General features: G+C 38.9%; 1 protein-coding gene and 1 long non-coding RNA gene across 7 annotated transcripts in view; one reads left to right on the forward strand and one right to left on the reverse strand.

The window, feature by feature from the left end:
• LOC138753367 (uncharacterized) overlaps nt 1–20,034 on the forward strand; it is a 64,304-nt gene that overhangs the window by 43,037 nt on the left and 1,233 nt on the right. The window lies entirely within an intron of this gene.
• hif1aa (hypoxia inducible factor 1 subunit alpha a) overlaps nt 1–20,034 on the reverse strand; it is a 58,840-nt gene that overhangs the window by 15,949 nt on the left and 22,857 nt on the right. For all 6 annotated transcript variants that reach the window (XR_011351135.1, XM_069916267.1, XM_069916268.1 and 3 more), the window contains exons 2-9: nt 11,881–12,071; nt 10,620–10,765; nt 9,275–9,359; nt 7,736–7,848; nt 6,647–6,849; nt 1,650–1,756; nt 1,159–1,306; nt 495–712 (exon numbers count right to left, since the gene is read on the reverse strand). Coding sequence is in view for 5 of the 6 variants with exons in the window: in XM_069916265.1 (XP_069772366.1) it covers nt 495–712; nt 1,159–1,306; nt 1,650–1,756; nt 6,647–6,849; nt 7,736–7,848; nt 9,275–9,359; nt 10,620–10,765; nt 11,881–12,071 (1,211 nt within the window). In the remaining variant the exon portion in view is untranslated. The remainder of the gene's footprint in view (nt 1–494; nt 713–1,158; nt 1,307–1,649; nt 1,757–6,646; nt 6,850–7,735; nt 7,849–9,274; nt 9,360–10,619; nt 10,766–11,880; nt 12,072–20,034) is intronic.

Raw genomic sequence — 20,034 nt, forward strand, 5'->3', positions numbered from 1 at the left:
GACAATGATTGAGCAAATATTGAGCTGACAGATCACTGGGTCCTAATGGAGTTCATCCTAAAAGGTTAATTTATGGTATAGCTAATGTCTTAATTTTAATTTTTCAAAATCAATTGGCGTATCAAAAATACTGTTTTCTCTGACACATCCCTGAAAAACTGTTGTTACCCAGACTCTCTCTTAAAGCAGCCAATACTATCATTTGCATCTCAGATTCAGAACATCTGTAGTTTTTTTATGTATTTATCTTTACCTTTTCAAAGCTTGCATGCAGCATTTCTGAATCAGAGCATTTCCAATATTAATTCAAATCTGTCAAACTCTTTCCCTGTCTTGGATGTATAGAGAGAATTGAGAGGGAATTTTCTCCTGAGGTGTTGTATTCCATCAAGGTTAATCAGTTTTTAATGCTGAAAGAAAATGCCTACTTTACACTGCCTCTGTAGAATTCAAAATTAATGAAACATATAGGATGCTTGGAAACAATTTCCAACCTGAAGGGCTAAAATCCAGCGAGACAACTGTATCGCCTGCAGCTGGTGCAAGTTGAGTCAAAGCTTCTGGTTCTTCCTTCAGCTTGTCAAAGAGATTGTTGTCCTTTTCATTTGTGGATTTACCAGTTGTCTCAACTGGTTCCTCAGACTTCTCAGTAGATACTGGTACACACTCAGTCTGATCCAGTGAAAGAACCACTTCTTTTTCAACTAGACCACTGGAAGGAAAATAAATGCATTTGTCACAATAATGAAGTGGCTATTTCGCCTTGCACATCTGAAATCTCATGTATTTTACACCCTTAATAGAACATTCTTCAAACAATCAGGTCTTACGGAACTACAACTTAAAAGAGAGGCTTGTTTTCATTTTTAAAAATAACTACTACAAGTTTCAATGCATTCCAAGTGAAATCAGGCTATACTTGTTCAATGAGGCTTAGAATCACAATAATCTCACTTCTTTTCTCATGTTGGTACTAACTAATGGAATATGTGCTCGACTATACAGACATTATAAACACAGGTTTATAATCACCATTTCCACAAAGAGGAACATTAAGAACACTCAATTCTCCATTCCCTAATTAAAATGGAGAACTAGTGGTTGTTTTTCAACTATGAAATTGATTCCTCTTCTATATGAATCATAATCTAGACTTGCCTCAAAACGTAGTTCACGCAGACAATGCACTGGGGTTGAGAATTTTTTGCATTGTAGATTACTGTGGCCTGAGTTTCCACCCAAACATAACCACCTTCCTTGCCCAACATCCTGTATTGGCCTGTGGTGGCTTGTCCTTTAGTAAACACTAGGAAGAAAAACAAACCATCTTAATTTAATTAAGCAGTCATGACACCACACTCGAACCCCCACCACACTCGGACCCCCCCACCACACACATTGAAACCTTTTCATCTATTGTAAGCAATTTTTCTATTTTGATGTAACATTCGTGAAAGCAAGAACTTTCTCTTGTATGCTATTTACTGAAACCTTTCTGGAAGTTTAACTGGCCAGATCTGCCAGATAACAGGCACTTTCATCAATGGCTCAAGGGCATTTGGGCAAAGTGCTGGAAAATGTTGTCATCCTCTTGCCCATGCCAATAAACATTTGATAATTAATAAGTTTCTCAAAAGGTACAAACTTACAGTCATGATGTGTTTTTGTCAGATGGTCTGAATCCATGGCATGGTAATATTCATAGACTGACCGGCCCAGCAATTCTTCTGGTTGGTAACCCATTAATTCGGTTATTCTGCAAGGAAGATTAAATACATGGGTAAAATACTCTCTACTTGCTATACAATGCTGTGCTACATTTCTTTCAATCCATATTCAAATTTAGTATACTTTTGAAATTGTATAAAATATTTTAACCTATGATCTTGGAAAATTTTACAACATTAAGATCAACAGAAGGACCAACTACTCAACAAATTTTAAAAGATTATTTGTCCAGTACTGATACATATGAATTAAAATCTTTAAGACTGCTCAAATGCCTTTAGCGATTACTTGGGAATTTGAAATTTTCATTATGCTTTAGTTTGCATCAAATCTAGTGGACAGATTCAGTTAATAAAAGATTGGAAGAGACTATCTTGAGCAATAACTATTTTTAAAAATCAACCTCAAAATCGTATGAGAATTCTTTTTAAAAAAAAAGCTAAAGAGAATTAAAATTCAAACATTGCCTGAGAGTTATTTTCTGTAGTGTTTTTAATATCCTTTTAGAAATTTATTTTCCAACTGCTAACACTGCATGATTGACTGGCTTTCAGGCTTGTATGTATTCAGAAACCTGGACCATCACTCAAAACCTGAGAGTTTGAAAATATAAATTGTGTTTCTTTTTAAACATAGAAATATAAAACTGGCATCAGTCGTGTTAGTTCACTCATCTCTTTTAGGAATAAAGGTTACCCAGGCATGGTTTATTTGTTTCACAAGTTCACTCACTTGTTTTTGTTTTCTGCTACTAGATTCTATCAAACAACCATTCCCACTCCCTCAATTCCAAATGACATGAAATACAGCTGGCGTAGCTCTTTCCATATCTATCTAGAGGAAATAAAGGACCAATTCCTTTGTAGTCTGCCAAAGCTGCCATTTCCAAAAACATCAAGGTAACACAAAGACCACGCTCAATCCCTTGTCTCGTCTATTTTTAACCCCCCACCCCTTCTCTACCTACCTCCTCAACACATGCAGGTAGATTAGAGTCACTGATAGGATGACAAAGATTTATTGAGCTCATTTGGCCTCTTCCCTCTCTTTTACCAAGACAAATCCTCAAATGCTAATGCTCTGTCACTAAACTTTCTCCCCTCTCATTCCCATAGAGCTGGGCCTCACCATGAAATGCATTTTCAACCAATTCTCCAACTCTACAAACCATTTAAATTAATTTTCTGGTTCACCATGATAACTCAAACAATTGTCAGAACCATTGCCCTCCTCAAATTTACTATCATTATCCCTCACCTGTCAGTCAATGGCCACTCCATTTCACAACATGCTTTGCTCTCCTCAGCATGTGAAAGAGTCATCACCTCTCAATCGCTGCATAAAATAATCGAGATGAGCTTCTGAATATACATGCCTACATCAAATCCAACCATTAATAATATGCATCTCTAAACCTGGGATTTCCATGATTGGCTGATGGTGCCCTAACAGTGCCAAGATTGTAGCTGGCAACTTCAACCACATCAACCTAAAAACATCATACCATAAGTTTCAACAGCATATCAACTTTTCCACCTGGTGTATTCCCACCTGGAACATTTCTGGTGTACATAAGGCTGCCCTTTGCCCCCACTTTGGATGCAATGATATCTGTCCTGCAAACCCTGACATACAGTCTGCTGGCAAAAATTAAGTTATTTCACAAAGGGAGATCAGGACATGGCTGGGGTAGGGGTTGGGGCAGGTGCTACAGCAGTTCTACAAGACTGCTTTGAGACCATGGCCTGGAACTGTTTCAGGGAAGTGGCCACCTTCAACTGTCTTGTCAACATCAAGAGGTGCATGAGCTCAATTACAGGATACATGAGCAAGTGAATTGAGGATGTCACAGAGATCAAATGCTTCACAACCAGGACTAACTAGAAACCATGGTTGGATGCAGAGGACCAGGCACTTCTCCGAGCTCATGATGCTGCCTTCAGGACAGAAGTCAAGATAGCATGGATTCTCCAGTGCAATCCAGAAGGTAAAGTGGGTACACACAGAAGATCCACAGTCAACCATGTGACACAAGGTGCATGTAGCAAGGGATCAAGACCATAACAGATTACAAGACAACCTTGCAAGTTAAACACAATGACACATGCCTTCTGGACAAATGGAACATCTTCCATGCGTGTTCGATGAGAATAGGCTGACACCAAAGAAAGCTCCATCCCCTCCTGCCTAGCTGCTGCCAAAGTGAGGAGAACCCCATCCAAGGTGAATCCACACAAGGCAGTAGGACCAGAAACCTACTTGGTTAGATACTGAAGGACTGCAGAGACCAACTGATGGAGGTTCTTATGGACATCTTCACATGACACTGTTGCAGTCCATCATCCCCGTGGGTTTCAAGATGACCACCATCACAGTACCAAAGAGTAAGATGGTAACAGACCTTGATGACTACTTCCCAGTGGCACTGACCTGCACCATTATGAAATGCTTTGAGTGTCTGGTAATGGAACGTATCAAAGCACCTCTCCCAGAAACATTGGACCCATTTCAATTCGCCTATAGATGAAACTGTTTCAGTGATGATTCCCAAGAGCATGGTGCAGAAGTTGTCCTCACTGGGTCTCAGAACTCCTCAATGTATCTCAGTTCTTGAATTCCTTAAGACCATAGCTGTCTAGGTCAGTAGCAGAAAGCCCAGCACTGTCATACTGAACACTGGAACACCTCAGGAACATGCGCTCAGCCTGCTCTTGTTCACACTACTGACCCATAACTGCAACACCAAATCTAGTTCCAATAGAATCATCAAGTTTGCACATGGTACAACAGTAGATGGTTTCATCAACAACAAAAATGAATTGCTCTATAGCAGAGAAGTGGAAATTCTCATATGCTGAGAGAATAACTGGACTCTCAATATTAACAAGACCAAGGAGATATCATGGGCTTCAGGAGGTCCAGGAACAACCACCCTCCACAACACATTAATAACTGTAGTGGCGAAAGAAGAGAGTACCAAGTTCCTTGGAGTACATTTAAGAAGTGACCTATCCTGGTCACATCTCCTCACTTGTCAGGAAGGCTCAAATGCACTTCCTGAGAAGAATGAGGCGAGCAAGGCTACTGGCCACTATCCTGTCATCTTTTTGCAGGAGCTCTATCAAAAGTGTCTTGGCCAGCTGTATCACAGTGCAGTACGGTAGAGCACTGGATTGGAGGTCTATCCACTGGATCACAAGAGCAGCATAGAAGATCACTGGGGTCTCCTCCACAACCACCCCTGCCACCCCCCCCCCCCCACCACTGACATGATCTACTGGGATCGTTGTTTGAAGAGGGCATGCAAAATTGTCGATGAGCCCTTCCACCCCACACTTTATCTTTCAGTTACTCCTGTAATGACAGAGCCAGAATCACTAGGCTGAGACATTGCTTCTTTTTCCTGCAGGTAGTGAGAACGCTGAACAAATAAATGAATTGCTCATACTACCCTACAAGTTTATATGTATAAGCGTACTACAAATACATCGCTTGTCTGCATGTATGTTAAATTTTAAAAAAAAAATCTAGATTAAACCAAAGCAGGGCTTCTACAGTAAATAGTAAAGCTGTGGAGAGGAGTGTGGGGGACAGTGTATTTCGAATTTAAGATTTTGTAAAGCCAGATTTATCCCAACCAAATTGTGCTGCCTTATCCCCCCGCCTGCTGGCTCTCTCCCCACTTGCTGGTTTTTGGAGCTTTCTGAATTTTAGATCTCCGGATAAAGGATTGTGTGCCTGTACTTTCATGCAAGTGGTGACACAGTAGAGAAGGTGGTGAAGTAAGCATTCAGCGTGTTTGTCTTATTGGTCAGATCATTGGGCACTGAAGCAGGGACATCATTATTATTTAATTTATACACACACACACACACACACACACACACACACACACACACACACACATCATGGTAACAGGCCATTTTGGACCATGAGCTGTCGTCAATTAACCTACAATCCCCAGTACGTTTTGAATGGTGAGAGCAAACTGGAGCCCCTGGAGGAAACCCACGCAGATACAAGGAGAAGGTACAAACTCCTTACAGACAGCGCGGGATTTAAACCCCAGTTCCGAATGCTAGCTCTGCAACGGCGTTGCACTAACTGCCGCACCGACTGTGCCACCAGTTATATCTGGCTATGTGTTTGCATGTTTTGTTCCAAGGACTGGAGAATGCTGTTTGTCATTTGTACTTGTATAATCTGATAATAAACTTGAGCTTGATCATGATTCAAATAGATTGAATTTCCTTTTTAAACTCCTTTTCTTTCCTCCTCTGAGATACTCCCCAAAATGAACTTTAAAATCACACTTCTGATTAACTGGTTCAGTTTCCTGTTATATTTGCTAACAAATCCGCAACATGTTTCACTATGTTTAAAGGACTGTAAAAGGTGATGGACTGCAATCATTCATGAATAATAAATATCAGGCCTGCCATGAACTTCCAAAGATTGAATGAAATACATCGGTTAATGTTAATTTCCAATGAAACTACATTCCCAATAAACGAGTTTTTAAAAAAAATATGGGCTCAAGTCAAAGACAACTCTTCGTCGTTTGAGGCCAGTTAATTTTGAAATAATTATTGGTATAGGAATTGTCCCCACTAAATTTGACATTGCTTAAATACTAGCACAGCCAGTTTCTTCAGACCCACTCAACAACAGAGTATTTACAAATCCTAAATGTCAGATGTAACTGAACTCGTGGAAATAAAGCATTAAACCTTCACAATACTCAAACTTGGACACCACAGACTTATTCCTGCTGTTATACCCTTTTTCAACGAAGATCTACAAGAATAACCAACTGAACCATAAATAATGTAAAACTACTCAAATGCAGTAAAAGCTTGATGACTACATCTTAATTGTGAGTCAAACATGTGTATAACATTTAGGTGTTTTAACTTGCCTCTCATCACAATAGGAGAACTTCATGTCCAGGCTATGACGACTCAAAAATGTCTTGCTGTCCAGTGGGACCTCTATGTTGGATGGGTGTGGAATTGGCTCACAGATCAAAACAAGACAAGTCATAGGTGGCTCCTTGTAACCACAGTGTGATTGCTCATTACTGGGTTTATACACTCTAATGTGCCCTGTGCAATGAAGGACCTACAAAAGACAAATCAGCATTTGGAAATTGCTAGGATTTATGTCCTTTAAATAATTCAGCAATTTAATCACATTAAACTCAGTTATTCATTTTTAAAAATATTTACCTTCCTGTAACACCATATCTGAGAAAGTTGATTCAGCAAATCATCTTGAACTGCCCTACTCTTCTTGGGAGTTATTACCCATTTTGATTCTCAATGGAAATTTCTTAAATGACCTGTTTGAATTGGTTTAGCCCAATTTTGTTCCAAATGGTATTACATGAATTTTCCAAATTCAGTTTGCACTCACCTAATGGTGTACATTAAGTATCAAATCAACTTCCCCTTTCAAACAAAGATTTTTTTACCAGACTGGTAAACTTCTGCTAAGCACTGGCTCCAGCAGGTAGATACTTCCCTAGGTAAATAGAACCAGATTTCACGTTTAGAAGCATTTAACCAAGAAATGCTATTAGTTTCAACAACTCTACATGTTTCCTACTATCTATATGGGTTTTGTTGATTGCTATTCTCCCACTGGTCTAATTGCCTCTAATCCAAAATCCCTGATTCCCTTCATATTCATCCTGAAGATGCTGCAATTATATTCCCATTGTGTACATAGTAATTATTTTTATTTGCCATCTTCTTTATTTGTCTGCATTAATATTTGCTTGTGATTGTTCTGTCCAGCTGTATAGCTTAACTGCTGCTTCTGAATCCTGTACCTCTCCCTACCATCAGTTTTCTATCCTCTCACAATTTATCCTCAATTCCCAATGTTGTTTGTATAGTTTACCTAAAATTTTATCAGAGGGCTTTAAACTTCAAAGTAGACATATCCATCTGGAGCTCAATATCCTATGAGAAATGGAGTCAGCAATTAGAATCAAATTTCATACCTTCCATGTTGCAGATTTAATATTGACAGTGCGGCCCCGACTTGTTAATGTACACTTCATCCTCAAGAAGAAATTGCGTTCAGTGTTCTGATCTTTTCCCTTTTTTGAAAGTCCTAAAGTTTAGACATAAGCAGATTGAAAATCCCATATCCCAAGAAACAAAATTTCACTGCTATAATGACACAGATCACAATTTGACTAATGATCCACATTGAGGCATCCAGTTGCTTTCATACTCCAACCCTAAAAGCATAGTTCTGGAAGTTTTTCTTTCCATCAAGTGCCTATCTAATTTCTTTTAATATAAAAGAATGGGATGCCAGACCCTTTATAAAAAGGTTCAATTTACAACAAAACCCATGTTATCTGGAGTTTAAGCAATCAGCAAAAATATTGTGGAAAATAAATAGGTTAAAAAAAATACAGAAGTTTAAAATTGGCATGCCTCGCCATTAGTTGACCAATCACACAACAAGCAATCTCAAGCAACCAGAAAATTCACTTATCTAGCATCTAACAAATGCCAAAGGGACCAGATACCAGGGGTTTTACCGTACAGCAAGTCCTTGAATAATGTCGGTTTGTTATGACTTTGGAAAAAAAATGCCACAGTATTAAGTAAGGAACTGCTGTACTTTGATATTTAATACATCCTATTTATGAACCCAAATTTTTATTCTTAAATTTTATGCCACTTTCAAAGAACTCCAGATCCTGTTCCTGCATACTTTAGAAATGTGGCTTTGTCTATGTTACCCTCAGTCCCCCATCCTCCCAAAATGCATAATTTCACATTCATTTTACCCATTCTGCTAATCTGTGCCTTATTGCAGTTGAATAGCAAGGTGTTCAATCACCACATTTAAGTACATTTTAAATAATTTTTTTCTTGCTAGATTATAAGTGAACTTTACCTTTCTTTTCCATTGCATAACGAATAAAATCACTAATCTAAATTTTCAATGAATGCCGATAATCCAATAATGCAAAATTGCAAGACAATTCTAATCTCAAACTATTTAGGAAGGAATCTGAATTGAGGTGAATAACTTATTGAGTTATGCATTCCAACATTTACTGCTATGATACAGAATGTTTTGAGCTAGTCATTTCACACAATGCAATACAGAAAATGTTAGATCCAAAAATACATATGCTTACCTCAAAGCCCACAGTCTAGTATTTAAGATAGTAAAGCTTACTACTCAATACCAGGAAATTTAACATACCATTCTTTTACAGTGTGTGGCAGTGAACAACTTCCTTTAAACAGTAGATTAATTTAGAGTATCTATATAGTGCCAGGTGTTGCCTTGTTTTGATTGGTAGTAAGGAAACAAAAAAAATGTGCGGTAATTAATGGCAAATAGGCCTAATGAACAAAGTGGCCTGCTTCTGCTCCCAATTTGTACAAAAGTGCAAAGGACTAAAAGTTTAATACTTTTTATAAAGTATAATTAGTCCTTTCATTCACTATTAAGTGAGGAAGTCTTTAACAATGTGTACTTTGACTAATTAATACCAAAACTGTTTACTTACCCTGCTTATGTGAAAGCATTTCCCGCATCTCTTCATGATCACAAGGATGAGTGAAGTCAAAAATACTGTGTCCAATCAGTTCAAACTGTTTAATCAAATGGAAAGTAGAAATATTGAAATTATAGGTAATCAAGAAGCTAGTGAATTAATAGGGTTTCCAGATTTGCAAGCAACTAGCAAAACATTTGGAGAAAGTAAATATTACCAGTATTCTCAAACTGTACATCCACAGTACAAAAGAAGAGGAAATAATTGAAGAGGTTCCAAATTTAAAATAAAAACAAACTGCTGAACAACATACCATGTCAACAGCATCAATGGGGATAGAAAATTTCATCATTTAGGTCAAGGATCCTTCATTGCAATCTGTTTAAAAGGGCCCTTGACCTACTGTATTTGCACTCTTATAATATGTGCAGGCATAATGCACAGAAAATCTTAAATTGTGTGAAAATATTTTCATATAATGCGCACAAGCATATACTACGCAGGTATTCTAAATTCTGACCAGACAAAAGCAATTTGCATTTAAAGGGGACATGAGACCAAGAACATATCAGTATCTGCCGTAGTTAATCTCCTACAATTAATACCCAATCAACTTCCCCCAGAGGTATCAATCACCCATTATATAGATGATATCCTGCTGCGACACATTAACAAGCTTTGGAGAGGAATCATTAAATAGATCAAAGGCAGGCTTCAGAGTTGAGCAGGATTTTTAATTTTAATATTGGCTCAAATCAGAGGCACTTGATATGATAATCTCCTCCCTCTGGGACAGGTCTGGGCAATTAACATCAATAAGGTGCAGTGCCCTAGCCAGAATTCCCTGTTTATAGGAATTCCATGGCATTCAGTACAAAGGGATAGTCCCAAGATCAAAATTTTCCTACGCTCACTATAAATTGTGTGCGTTCTTTCATTGCTGGCACGTCTTTCCCATGGCCGCTATAAATTGTGTGCGTTCTTTCAATCCCACCATTACATTCCCACACTTGCTATAAATTACCCATTTGACTTTTCCATGCCTGCTATTAATTGAGTGCATTCTTTCAGCATGTAATGCACGGGGGCGGGGGGAAGGTGGGTGCCTGCTTTGTAAAATACGCATATAATGTGTGCATTATATGTGTAAAAAATATGGTAAATATCAACTCTACTTTTTTCCTCACTGATGCTCCACATTTCTAACATTCTTTTTGTGCTCTAAACAAATGTGGGTCAAGAGGTGTGCTCTACAAAAGTGAAAAAAAGTCCCATAAGATAGGACTGAAGCACATCTCCCACATTGTTCAAAGTATCATGATCACACAGTATTCATGTAGCAAACAATCATCTGTACCTGAGTTAGTCCCATGCATTTGTTGACATTTTCAGACATGTAGATCATGTCTCCGTCCTGCGTTAACACCATGACAAATCCTTCCAGAGCCTTCAAGTAAAAGCTGTCGAGTTGTTTCTCTAAATCAGCCTCCAGCTCTGCATCCCCTGTACATTACACATACAAATCCAAATAAATTCCTTTTGTCAGCAATCGTTTCAAATTTGAAAATCTCACGGCTGATTTGAATCCTTAAAAATATTTAATAGCACAATTCTGAAGATAGCGACTGTATTGTAAAGAGTAAAAAGATCATTCATCTGTGATATGTCCTATAATGGCTGAACACTTCTTTACCCATTTGAATGGACAAAAAACAACCTGAAAATAGCAAGCACATCTTGTTCCTATTGACAAAGCAGGACAGGGGGATTCTGTAAAGGCTTGATTATTTTACAGTGTAATATACAAAAGTGCTGGTGAAATTCAACGTCTGCAGACTTTCCAGTTTAATTGTTATATAATAGCTTTATAGTAAAAGGTCATTGTGAAGCACCTGTTTTTGTCAAGTCCTAATTCCAGAGTTTCGACTGAGGCTTGAAAGTTAATGTTATAGATGCAAAGATCATTAAGCATGTAAAAGAGGGCCAAACTGGAGAAATGCCTTTTTCTGTTAAAAGTTATAGAAGTAGAGGAGATATCAGAAAGGGTCTAGGGCCACACTGGTCAATAGAAGTGCATCAATAGGGATAATACAAAGTTTTTCAAGTTTAACTCCAGGGCAGATGGAACACTAGACAGATTTGCATTAAATAATTGTGGAAATAAAGACTCAAGTGGGAATTTCAGCAACATTTCAAAAACAAAAAAAGTGGTGTAGATTTGTGCAATATGATAAATCCAATGAATTGCTTCCACTGTATTAAGGTTTTGGGATTGAGAATGTTCTATAGGCTTCTTTTTATTACCATGTTAATGAAATGTAGTTTAATGTAAACCCGAATGGATTCCAAATCCTTGCTACATTTCATTAACCAAAATCCACATGGATTTCTGAGATCTACAGCACAAACAAATGAATAACTAATCCAATTTTTCACTTTCTGAACATAATAAATTATCACAACAGTGGGGGGGAAAACAGGCCATTTCTAACAATCATGCACAGGTTATTTTTCTATCGGGCTCATGGTCTCGTGACATTTTGTGATTCACAAATAAAGAGACAATATTCATCTGCATTAATTAAAACATCTGATTGCTTTAACTCCAAACAGCTTACTATCATTGAGCAGTTTTCTCATGCGCAGGTAGCTGATAGTCAGTCTCATGATTGAAGCTTTGTCCAGATGAGAAGTGACGCTATGTGGAAGTGGCAGTTCATGAGCCAATTCGTAGAAGACCTCCGATTCTTTGCTTCGTCGGCACCTGGCAGCATCACGAGACTTCTCCTTTCGTCTCTCCGAACTACCTCTGAGATTAAGAGAGCCACCATGAGATACTGTTTGAAAGATATTTGTCACAAATGACAAATACAGTACATGTATCTAAAATTCACAGCAACTTAGAAGCAAAAGCAAGCAGCATAACCCCTTCAGCCTTTTACAGATCAGAGTTAAATAAATGAGGAAGGGATTTTTGTTAAGGGGTGGCCAAACTGCGGCTTGCGAGCTATCTGCAGCTCGCAGGGAGGGTAGGTGTCAGTAGCTGACTGTCAACAGCCTGCTGCCCACTGCTAGGCACCTGAAAGCTGCTAGCTACTTTGCCTTGTTGCTTTCAGGAGCTTAGGGAGAACGTTTGATTAGAAAAAAATCTTTTGCAAAATTGCTCACTTTGAAACAATGCTTCTTCACTATCTGCAAGGTATCTGCATTTTACAAATGGATGATTTGCAAGACAAGGATTGGAAAATGCTTTCCCCAACAAAACTGTGCCAGGGGTGGGCAACCTCCCACGCCAGTCGCCCCAGCCCTGATGTCTCGTGCCGGGTGGGGGGCTATCAGGCAGCAGGGAGTTGGGTCACCAGCTGATTGTCATCGGCCCATCCCCTGCTAGCCGCTTTCAGGTGCCTAGGGAGAGCGCTCGGAAACCGAGAATGTACCTCCCGGAGGTGGGTTGAGTAACTACACCTCGGGGACGGGTTCTCCGCTTTCAGGTGGCCTCCCGACAGCCGCATTCGGGTATTTTAGGTGGCTTTACATTCGGGTATTATGGCCACCTGAAAGGGGCCTAATGATAGTGTTAGTGGGAGTGGCTTGCGATCGTGTGATTGCTACAGCCCTCAAACATCTAAAGTTTATGGTGGTATGCGGCTCTTGTGTTAAGCAAGTTTGGCCACCCCTGTGTTATATCATCCCATTCTCAAAATATTACTCCTTCTTCATTGCCAGGTTTAAACCAATAAATACTACCCAATTGCACAGCAGAAGGACCACAGCTTGTAACCACCTTCAAAAAGGATAAATGAGGATAGAAAATACAGAACTAGCTGACCTTGGTAGCAACCCGAAGAGAGGAACTAACGCACTCGTTCAGAAGACAACACCAGTAACTTTGGCAAAACCCATAGTCTTCAAGAAATATATTTGCAGATTAATTGAGCTAGGTCTTATGCTGGAATACAAGACACAAACTGATGCTGGATGCTGGATGGTCTACAGGGTTTATTTCTGTAACCAAATTACTCAGTATAATGCTTACGTAGATGTAGATCAGGATTCACATAGGTCAAACTGGAGATAAGTGGATGATAGTTTACATTATAGATTCATTAAGGATTGAAGTAGGCCCTTCTGCCTGATTTGGCCATGCCAACCAAGATGTCTATCTATGCTCATCCCATTCCTTGCATTTGGCCCATTTCCCTTTATTCAATTCCTGTGTGTACTTGTCCAAATAGAACCATTAAAAAACAGGCCATTCAGCCCCTCTAGTCTGCTGAAACATTATTCCACTAGTTCCACTAACCTGCACCCATTCCATAATCCATCCATGTATCTATCCAATTTATTCTTAAAACTTAAGAGCGAGCCCGCATTTACCACATCAGATGGCACCTCGTCCAAACTCCCACCATTCTGAGTGAAGTTCCCTCCGAAACCTTTCACCGTAAAGCTATATACTCTCATATTTATCTCCCCTAATCTAAGTGGAAAGGGCCTACTCACATTTACTCTGTCTATACCCCTTATAATTTTGTAAACCTCGATCAAATCTCCCCTCATTCTTCACTCCAAGGAATAAACACTATGTTCCTTCCTTCATCACTTCCTATGGCAAGTTGTTCCATATCCCTACCACCCTCTTGTGTGGAGGGAAAAAGCTGACCCTTATATTTCTTTTAAATATTTTCCCTCTTCAGAAACTTTGGCCTCTAGTTTTAAATTCCCCTATAAAATCTCTTTCTATGGCCGTAATAATTTTATAAATTTCTACAAGGTACCACTTTATCCAATCTCTCCTTGTAACAAAAGCACCCCATTCCAGGTCACATCTTCTGTACTCAATCTGACTCTACTAATCCTTTCTATTGTGTGTTGACCAGACTACACATATTCCAAATGTGGCCTGACCAATGTCTGACCAATTGCAATTTGATGATGCACACATGCAACTTGATATCGTTCTCCATGATGGCAAGCAACCTAACTGCCTTCTTCACTAACTATCTATGTGTGTCATTCTTTACAGAAAGTTTTGAACCTCTACCCAAGGTTCCTCAGGACAGCAATGCTACATTTTATTGTACTGATCTGAATTGCACTCTATTTGCAATTTTTGGATAAACTGATCTTAAATATTTGCAATAGTTCTTTTTTTAAAAAAAGTTTTATAATATTCACATTTTGGAACCTTTGGTACTTCAGGAAGTGCTTTTGATGAGATTGACAACTGTAGCTGGTTATCAAATTTATCAAGTTTTTTCTCATCTGTCTTGTAGATGGTAGTGCAATACACAAGATTGCTGATGCAACTCAGCAGGTCACACAGCATCAATAAGAAATAAAGGGTAACCAATGTTTTGGACCTTTGCCCTTTGTCAAGGTATGAGCATAAAGCAGGCAGGTTCCTGAAGAAAAAGGTGGGGAAGGAAAGTAGAAGAGGGAAGAAAGGGCAGAAGAGAAAAAAAGCTGAAGTGATGGGGATGAGGAGCTGAAGGAAAGGAGACAGAGGAACAGGGAAAGAGAGAGACGGGGAAAGGGCCTAACAGAAGTCAACTTTAATGTCATCTAGTTAAAGAATGGTAAGACAGAATATTAGGTGTTCTTCTAATTTGTGACTCCCCCTCATTTGTCAGTGCATGAGGCCATGGACAAACATGTCAGTGTGGATATGGAGTGTAAAATTAAAATGGTTGGGAGGTTCTGGTTATTATAGTGGACAGAGCAAAGGTACTCAATTAAACAATTTCCGAGTCTGCATTCAGTCTCTCCAATGTAGAGGAGACTACTGTATGCAGTAGACGATCCCTGCAAATTCACAAGTGGTTTGAGATCCTAAATGATGGTGAGGGAGAGGTATGGATGCAAGTGTAGAATTTCATGCAGTCGCAAAGGTAGGCACCAAACGGGAGATTAATGGGAATGGGATGAGTGGACGAGGGAGTCCCAGTGGGAGCAGTCCTAGCAGAGAGGGTAGAGTGAGAAAGACTTGTCTAGTGGTGGGATCAGATTGCAGCTGGTGGAAATTGCGTTGAATGTGGAGGCAGGTGCGGTGGTAGGGGAGGACAAGGGGAATCCTATTCTTGTTGCGTCTAGTTGGTAAGTTACTTGTGCTTTCCTCTAATGTATGTGATTGGTCATGGCATCATCCATTGCTGCTGAGGATTCAGCACAGCCATGCAAGAGGAGATATTTCCAAAGGATGCAGACAAGTATAGTGTACAAGTCAAGAGTGGGTGGTAGGTGGGTCACCAGTGACTACAAATTTTGGTTCTGTGTTAAATGAGTGTATTCAGCAAGTAATTGGTAAGCCTAATTAATGCACCAAAACTCAATGTTGCTTACCTAAATGATGTAATAGTTGAAAGATTTTTCAATACTATTGAATGCTGTTTTATTTACAATTCAAATTCAATTAATTCCACCCTGCAAAAACAGTGTTAATTTATTAACATAGATAATTTGGAGCCATGAAAAAGCAAAAATCTCTGCTTTAAAAAAGATAGACCAAATTTCCAATGGCCTAATAAAGGAAATGGAAGGGGAGGGGGATGGAAAACAAATCAGGCTGATGGAATATTTGGCTTTCTGAACCACTAGAGGGAGCTTTAACACCACAAAATAGCTTGGAATTTTCAAAACACAAATGCTGAGACCCAACAGCACTCACATCCATTGGAGGTAAAGATATTTTACCAACATTTTGGGCCTGAACCCTTCCTCAAGATACAAGTGAAAATGACAGGCATCTGTATTAAAAGCTGGAGAAAGAAAGGGAGAGGGAGGAATACAAACCAACAAATGAAAGTTGTTATTTTGATACGATAGAGGAAAGATGAAAATTGAGTTTGACTCTGTGAAAGGAGAGGAAGAGCATGCGAGCAAGTGAGAGAAAGAGCAATGGAGAGAGAGAGAGAAAGACACATCCCTAATGCCATCCAGTTTAAGGTTGCTCAGATGGAAGATGAGTTGTTGTTCCTCCAATTTGCAGGTGGTCTCAGTCATTCAGGAATGACAGCTAGGGAATGGGGCAGGGAATTGAAATGGATGGCCACTGGAAGATCCTCGCTATTGCAGCAGACAGAGCCAAGGTGGTAAATGAGCAATCTCCCAGTCTGCGTCCAGTCTGCGATGTAGAGACAATAGGTGCACTGGATTCAGCAGATGATCCTTTCAGATTCACAAGTGTCAAGTGGAGGAGGTGTGGGTGCAAGTGGAGCATCTCCTTCAGTCAGTGGGGTAGGTTCTATGGGGGCAATTGGTGGGGAGGGAGGAGTGGTTGAGGGAGTCACAGAGGGAACAGTCCCTGTGTAAGGTGAAGAGGGCTGAGTTGATGGCAGTAGAGGGGAGGCCAGGTTGTTTGAAGGACATCTCTAATGATCTGGCATAGAAGACCTCCTGGGAGCAGACACGACAAAGACTTGAAAGTCTTGGAATTGAGAGAAGGTAATGGAATCTTTACAGTGGACAGTATGTGAAGAGATGTAGTCATGGGAGTTGTTAGGTTTGTAGAAGATGTCTTCTGAGATGGAGACCACGAGATTAAGAAAAGATAAAATATTTCTTGAGGTGGACCAAGTGAATTAGAGGTCAGGGTGAAGATTGGTACCAAAATCGATATCAACAAGCACATCATGGGTGCATGAGGGTCTTTCCAGTGTAGGCTTGTAGCATGGATTGCTCCACAGAGCCAACAAAAAGACAGGCATTCTGTAGCTGGGGTCCATGTGGGTATCCATGGCTACCCCTTTGTTTTGGAGAAAATGGGACGTCAAAGGAGATGTTATTGAGGGCAAGGGAAAGTTCCTCCAGTCAGAGGAAGGGGACTGGCTGGGCCTATGGTCGAGAAAGAAACAAAGGGCTTTGAGACTTCAGTACGGGGAATGGAGGTGAAGAGTAAAGAATTCAGGAAAATGGAAGTTGTTGAAGTGATGGAGGACATGTGAAGTTCTTCAATACTATTTGGTAGTATGTTTTCAACTGTATGGTTAAGAGTGAGGTGTGCCAAACTGTATTAATTTTTTTTAAGGTTAGAGTAAGTGGAAAATCCAGTACCTTTTCCCTTGGGGTGACAATAGCAAATACCAAAGGACATCTGTTTAAGGGGAGTGGAGGAAAGTTCAGAGAATTGGAAGGTTTCTGGAAAGCATTGTCAGGGGTGGTGGAGGAAGCTGGTACAATAGGGACATTATGGGTGTGAGGTACAGAAGGATAAAATTGTCATGGAGTATATTTACATTGTGGGCTGAAGGGCCTGTACTCGGCTGCATTGTTCTATGTAATCTAAGTGAAAGATGAACTACTATCTTATTCTAAAACTGTTAAGACTTTGGAAAAAATCTATGCAGAGTTAAAGAGGACCAGTAAATTACTGTTTTACAAGAAGTCAAGCAGGTCTTGTTTGCTTTTACACAAAACATTTGAAATCCTGATAAGAGTATTTATGTTGCCGTTTCAACTAATTCTGATCCCTTAAAGTGTACATGCATCCCATAAGATTCCCAATTCCCCCCCCCCCATACATGCTCCAAAACTGGACCAATTGCCAATTTTTTCATAGCCATAAAACACATTTTCTTGCATTATATTATCAGTCAAGATAACACACCCAAGTCCTTTTTTTATATTACCAACAATATGCATATGAAAATGTGTTGTGTGTATGATTTGTAGTCTCCTTCATATACAAAGTCAATAAAGTACAATTGACTTATACTCTTGCCAAGAGGATGAACAAATTCACAATTCCCTTGGGACTAGTTTACAACTCTTATTTATTATTCTTCCATAATTAATGTCCTATCCATGTTCCCAATGTCTCTAAACCAAAAGGCTCCAATTTGACTGTTTGTTGGACGATACAAAATACCTGTGAAGCCTATATACAACAAACTACATAACTCTTATTGAGTCTATTACTTCAAAACTCAAGTAAACACATAGTCTTCAACAAATTCCCACTAACTTTATTTACCCAAGCTTTTTTAAATAACCTAATACTTGTTTTGGCCAGATTTCTCCAAACTTGTGCATTAAAATTAAGTTGAATGGTCTGTGGCTGGTAGATTTGTTTTACAATGAAGGTAACACTTCCAATCTTCCACTATGAAGACCACCTCAAAAAAAATCTTAAATTTTTCTTTTGTCAGTGATGGCTACATATGATTCAGCTACTTAATACCAAGTGGCCTTTTTTACATTTGACTCTACTATTTTAAACTCTGGCCTTGGTCATACCAGGAATGTTTCCTTGGCCCTTTTCCACACTTGTTCAGGAGTGAACTTCAAGTGTTTCTGAATCATTTTCAATGTTCATTAGGTTTGCCCTCCAATTTTTGATTCAAGTCCTTCTGATTCAGTCATTTCTGTATCATTTGTTTTCCCACTTTTAATTTTTTTTATTTTTAAATTTAGACTTGATTACAAGTCTTTCCGGCCCACAGGTCCTTGATGCCCAATTACAACCAATTGACCTATAACCCAGTTATGTATTGAAGGGCGAGAAGAAACCAGAGCACCCTGAGGAAACCTATGCAGACACGGGGAGGAGGTACAAACTCCTTACAGAGAGCACAGGATTTGAACCTCTGTCGATGGCACTACAACAGTGCTACGCCCTGATTTTTCTCGACTTTTTAAATCATGTTGTTAAAATGCCCTCATCCGTCCAACTTAATTTTTCCAGTGAAACACAAGTCTTCAGATGCTGTGAATATAGTAAAAATACAGAAATGCTGGAGGAGTTCAGCAGGTCTCTCTGAGTTCACAGGAGTTAAAGATATATTACCAATGCTTGAGCCTTTTGAAGTTGTTAATTAGTTTGAAATAAAGTACTCATTTCTGGAATTTCTTCCCATTTCATTTAATCTTCTCTAATCAAGTCTAGGTAAGGAATTCATGGAGTTGTCTCAAGTCTACAACAAGATATCCTAAAATACAGCTAAAGTGATTTTTCCCTTGTTGACTCTCCATTGATAGCAAATAGATTGTTTTGTACATTTTTATGCAAACCCACAACAAAGGAAGTACATTGGCATTCTGGTCTTTACTTCATGAGGACTGGAATATGAAGGAAAGTTTTGTTTTAGCTGAAGAGCATTTAGATCAGATCCTACATGGAATGCAGAGGCTGGGGAACACTCCAGGAATTAAGTCTAGCCATTCTCTGATAAAGAGAATTAAATTCAATTGCAAGGTCTTATCTGGTTTATATATTTACTTGAATTTAGAACATAGAATAGTGATATCTGAGGTATTTAAAAATATAAAATGACTATGGAATAAATACAGAGAAACAATTTATTTGGAAGAAAATTTGCAGCAATAAAGTATGCCTTTAAAATAAAAACAAGATCCAGTAAAATCAGGCAGTACATTTCCCACCTAAAGGTTATTGGAAATGTGGACTTCACAAGTTCAGGAGACCCAAAGAACTGGATTAGTTGGAGAAAAAAAATTTATTTGAGGTTACTTAATCACAGCTGCTGAATTAAATGGATCAAGAATTCTCAAAATAACTGATGGAAGAACTTTAAGAAAGGAAATGCCATAAATGGAATTAAAATGGATTATTGAACCAGAACAAGTTTAATAGACCAAATTGATTCCTCTTATAATACTGATTCTGAAAAGCTTTAGTTCAAAATATGTAAATATAGTAAAATGAAAACAAATGAAATAAATGTAACAAATTGCTTTGTTCAACTATGTAATAATCAACATTAGTTTCTACTGGCAATTTTTATATGAAAATAAATTTACAAGCTAATTAAATG

Source organism: Narcine bancroftii, chromosome 2 (assembly GCF_036971445.1).
Source record: "Narcine bancroftii isolate sNarBan1 chromosome 2, sNarBan1.hap1, whole genome shotgun sequence".
Taxonomy (NCBI): Eukaryota; Metazoa; Chordata; class Chondrichthyes; order Torpediniformes; family Narcinidae; genus Narcine; species Narcine bancroftii.